General features: G+C 38.7%; 3 protein-coding genes across 3 annotated transcripts; all 3 read left to right on the plus strand.

Moving 5' to 3' along the window:
- Positions 1-780: 780 nt before the first annotated feature.
- Positions 781-3,122, plus strand: LOC147208543 (LRRN4 C-terminal-like protein). The gene is made up of 2 exons (XM_086137077.1): positions 781-919; positions 2,085-3,122. The coding sequence occupies exon 2, from the start codon at positions 2,087-2,089 to the stop codon at positions 2,858-2,860; it is 774 nt and encodes a 257-aa protein (XP_085993203.1). The 5' UTR covers positions 781-919; positions 2,085-2,086; the 3' UTR covers positions 2,861-3,122.
- Positions 3,123-3,392: 270 nt separating this feature from the next.
- On the plus strand, positions 3,393-5,188 carry tstd1 (thiosulfate sulfurtransferase like domain containing 1). The gene is made up of 4 exons (XM_086137089.1): positions 3,393-3,518; positions 4,427-4,555; positions 4,698-4,860; positions 5,015-5,188. The coding sequence occupies exons 1-4, from the start codon at positions 3,506-3,508 to the stop codon at positions 5,067-5,069; spliced, it is 360 nt and encodes a 119-aa protein (XP_085993215.1). The 5' UTR covers positions 3,393-3,505; the 3' UTR covers positions 5,070-5,188.
- A 646-nt stretch (positions 5,189-5,834) lies between these two features.
- top6bl (TOP6B like initiator of meiotic double strand breaks) lies at positions 5,835-11,911 on the plus strand. The gene is made up of 14 exons (XM_086106126.1): positions 5,835-5,855; positions 6,019-6,115; positions 6,563-6,616; positions 6,701-6,813; positions 6,904-6,987; positions 7,066-7,121; positions 7,633-7,704; positions 8,043-8,238; positions 8,733-8,856; positions 10,288-10,446; positions 10,545-10,666; positions 10,752-10,862; positions 10,930-11,028; positions 11,115-11,911. The coding sequence occupies exons 1-14, from the start codon at positions 5,835-5,837 to the stop codon at positions 11,160-11,162; spliced, it is 1,356 nt and encodes a 451-aa protein (XP_085962252.1). The 3' UTR covers positions 11,163-11,911.
- Positions 11,912-12,097: the final 186 nt, after the last annotated feature.

The raw sequence follows: 12,097 nt of genomic DNA on the forward strand, positions 1-12,097 counted from the left end.
ACTCCTCAAAGACTTGTTTAATCTTTTCAAGAATTTATTACTACTTCATTTGATGTTATCAAATAGGCTTGCCTTCATATGAACATGGTTACATCAAGGCAGGAAAGTTCACATTCACACGATCTTATTTCGATGCTGTTTGTTTTTACGTGACGGTGGGCATTTTTCCAATTTAAAATCATTTATTTGAAAGTAAACAACGGTGGAAGTCAAGGAATTTGCTAAAGAGAGGGCAGATTTTTTTTTCTCACTCTGTTTCACTAATAAGAAAGAGAACAATCTTTGCCAGCTTTACCGGCACGGAACAGGGTTAGCATTCATCGTTCCACTGCACTCACAATCGGGGCTTCAAGCGCTGGATGGAGACTATTAGAAATAAACACGCATGCATTCCTCACCCCCTACCCTCGAAAGCACACAATGATGCTGACCTTAATGCCCTAGTCACTCGAACACCTGCATAGCTTGTCGGATGTTTTTAGCTTAAATAATGAACAACAGCTGCGAAAACACAACACACACAACAAGTTACAGCCTCCTTCATGCAGCAAGTCAATTAGTATGCTGAGCGCTGCACAAGCTGATATTAACACTAAACAGCCCAGTCTTGAAAACACATGTTCTTCTAAATTCCTCCAAAGACACATTCAAGCGTATCATAGCTTGTAGCACTGTTGAGAATGGCAGCATGGTTTAAAAAAAAAACAAAAAAAGAGCAGAGGCAGCATGTTAAATGGAGACAGGGGGGAGGGAAAGGCACCAAGGGGAGAAAAGCGGGGATGTTGAGGAGGAGGAGGAGGTGGTAGAAGAGGAGGAGGAAAGTTTATAGAAACTCGCAGTGAGAACACAAAACGGCAAGCACACACACGCACAAGGAACAACTGAGAAGACACTTGAAATATTCTTCACCACCAAAGAGGTACAGTAAACCAATGTCCTTTTCTGAGTCCAAAATGCAAGACAATGTCATGGTTTATTTTTTGTGATTGAGTAATCTGTGCTGGCATTCTAACAAAGCAATCATCTGGAACAGTTTTTAGTGCACTTGGATTACCGTTAAGTTCCCACGGAAACCACTGAGCTTGTCAGCGCACTCATTTGTTGAGATTCCACTATAGCCCTATATTGTCGTTTGTAAAATTCGGGAACATTTCTTCTCATGTACATTTCTTAGTCCAATACAGTATTAGCTACATTTCTAGTTTTGGTAAGCCATGAATGTGCATACTCGGGGATCTTTGTGTTGTTATCAACACACTTTTCAAAAGAAAAAGATGATGATTTTTATTGTTTGTACTGTGTTTGCGGCCTTATTTTTTATGTTTATTTTCTTTCTCTTTAAAGCTTTAGGAAAATAAGTTTCAAACTAAATAATTTAGATTAGGTACACCTGTCTAATACGATACAAAAAATGTAGTTATGATCCTTAGTTAGTTAGTTAGTTCTTATACTATACTATACTATATATTGCTCCTACTGTGTTTGAGACATTATTTTCAATGATGTGCATTTTCTTTCTCTTTGCATCATTTTCAAAAGACACTTTGCAGTGGGTACACCGACACTGTCGAATGTAACTAATACAAAGAGTAATTACGGCAGAGTTTGCTTGTTTGTTTGTTGGTTGGTTGAAAGTAAACCACTTTCACATTTGTGAAAAAAAACCCGACACTGATTAGGGTTGTTTGTGCTTGGCTAATGTCTGCGCTCTCTAGAGTGCCATTTTAGTTCTCCTAAACCAGATGAGTCTCATCAGCAACTACACCAAACATGGTGGCTGCGAAGTCTATTTAATTCACTAAACAACAGAAAGCAAGGAAAAGGCAATTCCAACACACAAGAACAGCACAGTTGCCTGAATTTAACCTCTGCAGATTACCATGGCCTGGATGACTGAGAACGGAAAAAACATAACGGAAAAAAATTTGAGCAAGCAGTATATTTATTTAATTGATATTGTAACAGTGAGGTAAAAATGACTCACGTAATTACAAATTATACAATTAGGCGAATGATTTGACAGACAATATTGATTATTGTTGTTGCATCGTTATTGTAATCGCCCTTACAATGTCTCTGGACAGGCATGACACCACTACGTAGGAACCCAACTGTGCTTCTCCTTTTCCTGACGGCCTGGCCTCTCCTTCACTCCCAACATGTCACTGACGCTGCTTCTACATCTCCTCCAATCACTCGTCCACGTTTCACATTTATTACTGGCCTTGGTGCAGATTACGATGAGGATTATGATGAAGAGGATGACTCCGCCAGCAAACGTCCTCCGGAAGCACTCGCCACCACACGGATGCAGTTTCTACAACGGGAGCTCTGCAAATTTAACCCCTGCTTAGAGAATCAGGTGCCCTGCGCCAAGCTGTTGGCAGAGACTGGTTGCCTCTGCCCCGGTATCAGTGGAGTTGATCAACCTCCTCATTCACCACGGTTGCAGGCAATGATACCAATCCAAAAGGGGGAAGTTGAGGTCAAGTGGTGTGCTCCAACCTCTGTGGTGACTCAATACAGAGTGGTGGTGGAGGGAAAAGATGGAAAAACTATACAGTTCGGGGAAGATTCTCGACAAGGCTTGGTGGGGTCTTTAGAAGCTGGAACCAAGGTGTGTGTGGAGGCGGTTAACAAAGCAGGACACAGCATGCCCACAGAGTTTTCCTGCATGCGATATGACCCTCCCTCTTCATCAGATTATGAAGTCTTGGTCGGTATTATCGGAGGAGGAATTCTTCTCTTGGTCCTGATCTCAAGTGTGATTCTCTGGAGGTGTTGTAAAAAACGACACGCAAAGAGGGACTCAGCTGATGGACTTGGAAACCCATCATACAGCACAGAAGGGACATTGTGATCCAGATAGAACAATTTTAGTAGGATGTTAAACATATAGGGAAACAGTCCAAGAGAGGATTATTTACCATATCAGGAAATGTGTCAATATAGAAATAAATGATCAGTTTTGTTTTGTTTAATACCATACATTTCAGGGCTAGAACTACCTGTTTTTGCTGGCAATTGACTTATGTAGATCTCTAGTCCAGTTTTTGTTTATATTTTTGTGATAATGGCTGAACCTTTGGTAATAAAATTATCTTTTATGGAGAAAAACTAAATAGTTTGCGTTTTGTTTTCTGAGCGTTGGTTTTATTTTGTGTGAAATAAAATTCAGCCTAATTAATTTATAAGATTTAAAATTGCTTCAGAACATAATATCTCTATTTCTTTTTTTTTCCTCAAGAATCTATTAAGCCTCTGAAAAGGATTCCTCTGGCACTCTGCTAAACTGCAGTCAAGATTCATGTCCTTTATAAAGTAAAATCCTATTTTTGTACTACGATAACATTTTAGAACTATTACAGCATTTATTTTATCGATTTACTGTCACACTGAAACGTTGATATTATTGGTTGAGAGTAAAATAAGTCCCGCCTCTTCTTAGTATACAGAGCAATGATTTGTCACAGAACACCAGGAAGTTCCTTGCCTATCTGCGAGAATGCCAGATTCAGGTGAGTCTGACGACTTTCTTGATCAAACGTGATTTTGTCGTGTTTTTCGGGCCATTTGTATGAATTGCGTGAAACGTCCTTTTCTTCTTTTTTTTCCAGTTTTAACAACCATGTTGTAGACGATCGTATTTTTAAAATAAAGAAAAATAACCGGGAGGAGTTAAAATGCGCAACAAGAGGAAGTGGAAATGAAACCATCCTTACAAAAGCACGACTTTTATCGTTGTGTCACTTGAAGGACAAGCAATGACTTTGTAAAGCACACAAGCAAACGCGGAAATTTGAAGGCAGTCAGCAACGTCCGAGCACGAGCAGCAACGCAAAACAAACTCAACAGAGACACAAAATGTATTCAATAGGCATGTCTTTCACGAAATACACGACAATGACTGCTGCATATTACACCGTTAATTTTCCTTTGGGGATGAATGCAACACTATCTATCTATCTATCTATCTATCTATCTATCTATCTATCTATCTATCTAATCTCCATACAAAAAACATTACTTTCAAACTACAGTATTTTAGATTTTTCCTTTACAGGTACTGGAAATTACAGTTGATGCCTGTACTGTACACCTAAACGGAATGTACTTTACTAATGTACTCCAGTACATTAGCCATTGTGAGGGCTTCATAACATCTTGAGCCACAAATTACCGTTTACTCTAACTACTGCTGTTAATTGCGGATCACGTGTTGTGTGCTGATTGGTGCAGAGCCATTTATGAAACTTTAATTCTCCATGTTTTAATTAGGTGTGGGTTTCTGTTACTCAAGTTATACAAGAATTGCTTTGCATGTTGTCATTGTATCCTCTGATTTGAGGTCTGGTTCAAAAGCAAATGCTGACATTTATTTGGAGCATTCAACATTAATTGTATTATATTTCTTTGTGCTTTATAGCTATTAAGGAGATATCATATGATGATCTGAGAGCACTTATGGAAAAAGGCCAAAGCCTATTTCTTGTTGATGTCCGTACTCAGCAGGAAGTGGACGAGGGACGTATACCCGGATCTCTTCATATCCCAGGTCAGCTCCGACTCCATCATTTACTTGTAAATACAGTAGTCTGAAACAGTTATGCTGTTTAGCCTAGTATGGATTGGTGTCATGTCAGCTGACTTGTCTTTCTTATATACATTTTTTCCTGCATTTCACGTCAATAACTCAGTTGATACAGTGGAAGAGGCCTTTAGTTTGGAACCAGAAGCCTTTAAGGAAAAATATGGTGTCACAAAGCCACCGCTGGACTGCCCAGAGCTGGTCTTTCACTGTTTGCTGGGAAAGCGAGGGGCAGCGGCCACAAGCAAAGCAAACCAACTTGGCTACTTGCAGTAAGACAGTTATTTCAGTTCATATAGTACTTAGGGAAGTACAGTCATGTGGGCTTTGGCTGTCAACATATTATATTAACTCTTTTTGCTTGGAACATACTGATGCATTTGTTACTCATGAAGTAAGCAACATTTGTGTGTTCTTGTGTCTCAGTGCCCGTAATTACGCCGGAGGATACAAGGAGTGGTCTGAGAAAGCAGCGCAGTGACTTTTATTCATGAGAAGAGCATAGGGGCCGAATTGGACCATGTATTCTTGTGCTTAATTTTTGTATCCTGGTTTGCTTTCATTTACACTCCATCTTTTCATTAAAGAAGTTGCAAGTAGTATTTGCCCAGTTGTGTTTTGTCATCATTGTCAAATCGTAATCCCGTACCTAAACCAGAGGTTTGTATTTGTTAATGTATTACTCACTGATTACATAGAATAAATATTACAATTATATTAATCTGTGTTGATTGGGCATCGTTTTTTTTCTCCCCTGAAGGCATCTTCCAATTGTAATGCTGCTAAATTACAATGCAATTGTTTACTTACGAACAATTTTACAATAAATATGATAAGATATAACATTGTTATTTTGAAATGATAATACTGTCTCAACGATAAGTGACATGATCAAATGATGGTTATTTACCCTCAGGGAAAAGTAGTACAGTATATATGAAGTATACTCTATAAAGTATACTCGGGTATAATTATATAAAGTGTACTTTTCATACTAAATTGGAACCGTTTTTTTGTTTGTTTTAAAAGTACACTTATAAGTATCTGTATACTTTTCAGTACAAGCCAAGTATACTTCTGTGAAGTTAATAAAAAATATAGTATTTTAAAAGTCCACTTATAGTACACTGCCTCCAATTTAGTGTAAAACAAGTTTACTAACAGTATATCGGTACTTGAAGAAACTACTTTTTGCTCAGGTTAATTATAGCACCTGTGGCTATATGACACACGGCTATATTTGACGATGCTGGAACAAATAAAGCAGGTCAGTAATGTGTTTTTCCAAAACCACAAGTTATCATTTGTGGTGGTTATTTTGAGAGCTGCCTTTAATAGTTAAGACAATATGCATACGCTAACGCTAATTAGCAGCGCAATATGTAGCATGTTATGATGGTAGTAGTACAGTAGTTTTCCTCGATCCTTAGGCACTACGGCTCTTTCTACTTTCGGGAAAGGACGGTCACTGTCAAGGGGGACTTTTAGTCCTTCTCTGGGCTGAACCAGGAGCCGCAAACTGCGCTGGTAAATTATGACATTGAATTGTTAAATAATTGTAGGTGCTCTATAAGCTACAGCTAACAGCAACTGACGTTGACAAGTGCCAACACGTATCTCTGTATGTACACATAAATGGTTAGTAATTTATACTCTATCACTAATAAACAAATGTGTCAGCTGTTTTGATGTTTTTTTCCCATAGGGACGATGAAGAATTAATTTAAAAAATATGCAATACTGTACTGTCACAATATTGCGTATTTGAAAATCAACTTTTAAATGGGATTGATTGGTTGTTTCACGTATTCAATAGTAAATGTGTCATCCAGTAGATTTCAGGGACCAATAACATTTCATTTCCTCACTTAAAAAAACAACAACATAACATGTAGCCTGCAGTCATTTGACTGTTCTTTAGAGAGGAAACATGAACAAGGATTAGAAAAAGCATGCCCCTTTTATGTGGTGCAGTTGCAGCTGCGGGTTCTAAATGGGGAAGAATCCAACCGGAAACGCTCAAAAATGGTATGTGCACTCACACATATGGCTCAGTAAATCCTGACAGTCATGTCACCTTTGGGACAGTTTCTTTTTCTTCTGTTGCATTAGTCCTCATAGATTTGAAGTTTTCCTGCGCAGGACCAATTCCTGAGCCTGACCCACAGGATCTGTGCGCTTTCACTGATATGCACGGCTCTCTGAAATTATTTCTTCTTTTTCAGGTAAAATCAATCATAATTGTTTGCAAGTATCTCTTAGAAATGTGTGGTTTTCTTCTGTTTAGGGCACATTTTACTCTTTCTACTTCACAGGTAAAAAATTTAAGATGCTTCAGTCCAGAGTGGTCTGCTGGTATCAAAGATTTCCTTCGTGTATTTAGTCTGGCCAATGCAGGGGTTGGTATTGTCCTGCACAGACATTTTTTTCTACATTGTTGTACTCAAGTTGGAGAAAATGTTAATTTCTTTTTACAGATCAGCGTGCACCTGCAATGCAAGTTCCCTCAGCAGACCATTCAGCAAGAATTTAGGTTTGTATCATTTGTGTGTGTATCATATCTGTATCTGTTCACTCCAATTAGAATATTTTATATATGTACCGGTATATTGTAGAATGTTTTCTCTCTCTCTCTCTCTCTCTCTCTCTCTCTCTCTCTCTCTCTCTCATTGTGCACCTAAATGTAATAGGTTCACCCCACACGACTGTTCCATTGTTGTGGGAATTGGTTTAAAGTACTTTGGCATTCTACAAATGATCCCCAAATAAATAAAATTGCATATTTATACTCAGGTGAGTGTAACATAATATAAAAATGTGTTCATTCATTTAAAATGAACTTTATATATTATGCTCTATTGCCTTCTTCAACATTTGATCTCGTTGTCTCCATTGCATCGGGTTAATTTTGATTACGTTTTCAACACATTTTGAACCTTTCCATAATGAATGCAAAAGCCAAGTACCAGACACTAACTAAATGTATTTTGTATTAAAGTGACTACGAAAAACATCTTGTTGACAAAACGTTGTTGTTCTTGCAGAGCGAGCTTCACAAGGAGAATTACCCTGGCAATGAAACCTGCACGGATGTTAGATGTCACCTGTAGTTCCTTGTCAGTATCTGATGGTGCAGTTCTTGTCACGATGAATAAGCACAAATTCTGCCTTGACAAACACAATACTACATTTTTAATTGACACTCTTGGAAAGATTCAACAATATATGTATTGTTGTGGTTGTAGTTTGCAGTGGTGTATAACTATACTGGTCATAAAATGTCAATATTTTTCCCTTTTTAATGGTATGCAAGAGTTTTTGCTGAAGCTCTATTCTTGAGTGTTTAGCAAACTCATAACTAACCAAACAATGTAAGGGACTGAAAATATGCTCTCTTAAACTAGAACCTTTGAATGTTTGTTAAGTCTCTCTTTGCATCTCTTTGGACTTGAAGCACCAACAAACTGGTGACAAAAGGAAGCTGGTGTCCCGGAGGCCACCCTGTCCTGGGCAGCAATTTGCCTCTAAGCATCCCACCTGAGACCATGGACAGCGGCCTGTACGGCGAACTCAGTTTGCAGCTTGTGACCCTACTTTCACCTTGTGTGCTGCAGTACCCCAATCTGGAAACCCTTCTTACGCACATGGAAGTATCCTTCCATTTGTTTCTGTTTATATTCTGTATTTATCATACGTCCTGATTAGAATACCTCAAGGGCAAATTCCACTTCCACTTGTTGTATCTTTTTTTTTTTTTGATGCGCACCACACAGAGAACCAGATCACAAACATGCAAGTAGATTAAAGGGGCATGCATGTAAGCATTGTTCTACCTCTTGAGCTCAGGCTTTGGGGTTCAGTGCCTTGCTCATGGCCCCTTGTCTGCAGTCTCAAAGCAGACTAACATCTTTTTTTTCCCCTCTCCCGACCCAACGTTTTCCTTTCTGAAGTCTGATTGTAATTTCCCCATTGCGGGACAAATAAAGGATATCTTAATCTCTGACAACGTTTTACAATTTTTGCCATAGCCTAGCTCTCCAGTTCCAAAACTCATGTGTGAACCACTACCGACCATCTCACTGTTAACATACAACTCACACAAAAACGACACATAGACACACTGAATTCCTTAACTTGTGGTTAGGTGCAGGCTTACACCCCTTCTAATGTTCCCATTACATTCCCCCTTGCCTTCTTCCAAAACATCCCAACTCATCTGGACTGCCAGGAATTGGGGCAACGAATCCTTCACTGCCCCTCCTACACAGGTTGGCGACAGCTTTTACAAGGAACAGCACACACAAATGTTGCATCAAGATACATTCTGTGTCATTTCCAGAACACAGTTAAACCCTAAAGGCATGACCTCTTAAACCTGGTGTCTCAGCTAAACAGTGTGAGAGCCTTATTGTTTACCAACGAGTGCAGCGTGAGGACAACACTACCTTGAATTGACTTGTTAACTCCTTCATAGAATGCATGGCCATTATTTAGAATCCAAATTAATAGAATTTTAACAGAAAAGTAGTTCCTACATTAAGAAGAAAATGTTATATCAGTGAAAGGCAATTATGAATCCATTCTATCTCAGGTGAGTTGGTAACATGCAAGAGACAAAAGAGCTGAGATTAATCCACTCTCTTTCGTATTTAGCAGGAACAAAGTGGCAAGAAAGCTTCGTCGACTCTCTTTGCAATGGCGTGTTTTTCCTTTTGCTGAACTAAAGATCTGTTCCAAGTTATTTTAACAAGCTCAGGGTTCCAGTTGTAGTGCGTAAAATCACTTCCAGGTTTGAGAAAGACTGCAGCAGGGTTTGACTGTCTTCACTTTCTTGGCGTTATCCCACATACGTGCCACTGACCGAGCTGCATCAGCTAAATATTGTATCACATACAAGTATGTGATATTTCCCAAAATAATACACAAATTGTAGAATTGTTTTTTGGATATGTTCACATCTGGGTATGCTTGCACACTGTGGTTATGAAAAAAAAAAAGTTAAATCAAGCTGCTCAAATGTCATAAACCTGAGCTTACATTTCATATGATTCAACTTTGTAAAGATATTTGAGTCCATATCATCATAGAGCAATTTTGCATATTTTGTTCAATCTCCCGTCATGTCACTTGGTTATATGACGTAGTACTTTCATTAGCTGTCAGGGTCAGCAAGTCATATTTTGTCAATGTCATTTCATTTTGTCATTTCTTAACTGCCCCAGATGATAATTGTGGCACAGTTGCATACTGTTACGATATATTGCATTTTTAACACCAAATGTACGGCCCGCCGCTGAAAGGTTATCTTTGTCGAATTCATTGATTTCAGTATTAATCTAATCTCTTTGGTTTCAACCTAAAGAATATTTTACCGCATTCTTCCTCAGTTATTACAAATTTCTGTGAACAAAATTGCAAAATTTACAGTGACATTTACAGTAAAGTGCCACTTATATTCGGAGCAGTTTACAGTAAATAGTCATAAATTAGTCACATTGATGTAAGTGTTAGATCTTGGCCTCATTCAAAAGTAAGTGAAACAATCATGTTTCATCTATTTGTACACTGCACCAGAGATGCTAGAGAAGCATTTAATATAATATAACTGTACTTTTAGTCGCTCCACGACCACTTCCTCAGCAAATATTCTGTGGATTTACAGTAGATTTATAAGTCTTTGCTTCGCTCTTCCTCTGCAGGTCTTTCATGTGAAGGCAGCATTGTGTACGCTTTGGAGCATGAAACCTGTCAGGAGCCTGAGAAAAGGTTCCATTTGCACCCTGTAAAACAGAAACTCTTGATCTTCCTCTTTCTGCAGCACACTGACCCGTTTGCTTCACAGCTCTCGGACTTCATGGGTGAGGGACTGCTGGTACAAACACCAACTAGATTTTTAGTCCGTCTTCTCCAGCAGAGAAGAAATTGAGTTTGAGGATTCACTATCATGTCATTTCAGTCACTGATGCCCTTATTGAGCGCCATCTGGAGGACATTCTGATCAACAACAGGCGGGCAGTCACAGGAGTGCTGCAGACGGAGTTAAGTAACACACTGAAGGCTCAAGATCGCAGAAAAGGGGCAAGTAAAGGCTTAGAAACACACACACACACAACTGCCAGAGTGTAAAGAGTAAAAGTGTGAGTGTATTCGTGTGTGTGGAAAGGACCAAAAGAAACTCCTTTCGGCTGCTGAGGTCATTCTCAGCGCATCCATCAGTATTGTGAGCTGCAGCACCAACCTCAACTTCAGAAAAGCCTGCCTGAGTCTCATGCAGGTGACGTTTTAATGCCCGGAGCTGTTGTACATTTCCAGATGACTGCAATGCATTAACGTTACTGCAGGTGAGTGATACTCATGAGCTGGTGGCCTCTCTCCGTGACTCCATGCTGAGGGTGATATCATGGAGATCTGTCCCCAGGAAAGGGTGCTACTCTGCTCAGGTACCCAGGAGGCTTGTTCACTTTGTGTCAACATGCATGTGATGAACTATGCTATGTGCTAATTGCATTATTTGTTCACTTGACAGGTAGAAAAGGGTCTAGAAAGTGCCGATGATACCAGAACAGAAATCTGATGACCGGCTGTGTGTTTAAACAAAGTTTGCTCCTGGTTGAAATGTACTTGAACTAAATATGTTCACCTTTAGTTCATAGCTTGAGATGTTTCAAATTTGAAATCCATGTTCAGTAAAAAGCCCTCTAAATTAAGCATTGATTGTCAACAGTATAATGACAATCAGTGTTGAAATGTCCACATTCATATACTGTATTTACTCTGTATGCACATCAAAGATGAACTTGGCCTGAATAAACTCCTGACTGGCTCATTGACCTAAAGTGCATCAATACTCTCATGTTTCTTCTGTAACCTGATTTTACAACTGAAAATCTGTGTTTGTTTTCAACAACTACAAGTAAAACCAAATGTGTACATAACTGACTTGGTTGGTTGATTTCCGAACAGCATGCTGTGATGTACATGTGCGTAATGTGCCATGAAGATCAATAAGCTTGATGTGGGAAATGAACCCATTTCGCTGACCGTTTGTCCCAAAATTATGATGTATTCATTGAAAATATATCTTTGTTCATCTATCTTTGTGAGTGACGTATCGTGATGGGCAGAATAATGAAATGCCCTTGCATTAGATGGCAAAAGGTACAAGAAACCTGAGTTTCCCTAACCACTTCTTACCAGAAGTTATGGCTTCAAGCCAAGTCTATCAACTTTGTTTAATTAAACAGGCCCGTATTTCACATAGAGTAAATTGAGATGAAATTGTCATTATTTCACTTTGCATACTCTTTGTCAAATTTAGGTTTGGTGGTGTTCCGTGATGTTTTTCTCATGTAAAATGGGTGTTTTGGGTCACTAAATAAATACTGGTCTAATACATTGCTCCATTTTTATTGTCATCAATAGTTAAACCATGATTTTTTTAATTTTATATACAGTATACTCTGTATACTGTATATAAAATTTAAAAAATGCTGGAACCATTTTATATAC

Source organism: Hippocampus guttulatus, chromosome 2 (genome assembly GCF_054856545.1).
Source record: "Hippocampus guttulatus isolate MCC_2025c chromosome 2, RoL_Hgut_1.0, whole genome shotgun sequence".
Lineage (NCBI taxonomy): Eukaryota > Metazoa > Chordata > Actinopteri > Syngnathiformes > Syngnathidae > Hippocampus > Hippocampus guttulatus.

Excerpts from the sequence above, each read along its gene's own strand:
- LOC147208543 (XM_086137077.1), top strand. The coding sequence starts at position 2,087 with ATGACACCACTACGTAGGAACCCAACTGTGCTTCTCCTTTTCCTGACG.
- top6bl (XM_086106126.1), top strand. The coding sequence starts at position 5,835 with ATGCTGGAACAAATAAAGCAG. Across the intron at positions 7,122-7,632 it reads ACCATTCAGCAAGAATTTAG|AGCGAGCTTCACAAGGAGAA; the intron begins GTTTGTATCATT and ends TTGTTCTTGCAG. Across the intron at positions 10,667-10,751 it reads CTCAAGATCGCAGAAAAGGG|GACCAAAAGAAACTCCTTTC; the intron begins GCAAGTAAAGGC and ends GTGTGTGGAAAG.
- tstd1 (XM_086137089.1), top strand. Across the intron at positions 4,556-4,697 it reads CGGATCTCTTCATATCCCAG|TTGATACAGTGGAAGAGGCC; the intron begins GTCAGCTCCGAC and ends TCAATAACTCAG. Across the intron at positions 4,861-5,014 it reads AACCAACTTGGCTACTTGCA|TGCCCGTAATTACGCCGGAG; the intron begins GTAAGACAGTTA and ends CTTGTGTCTCAG.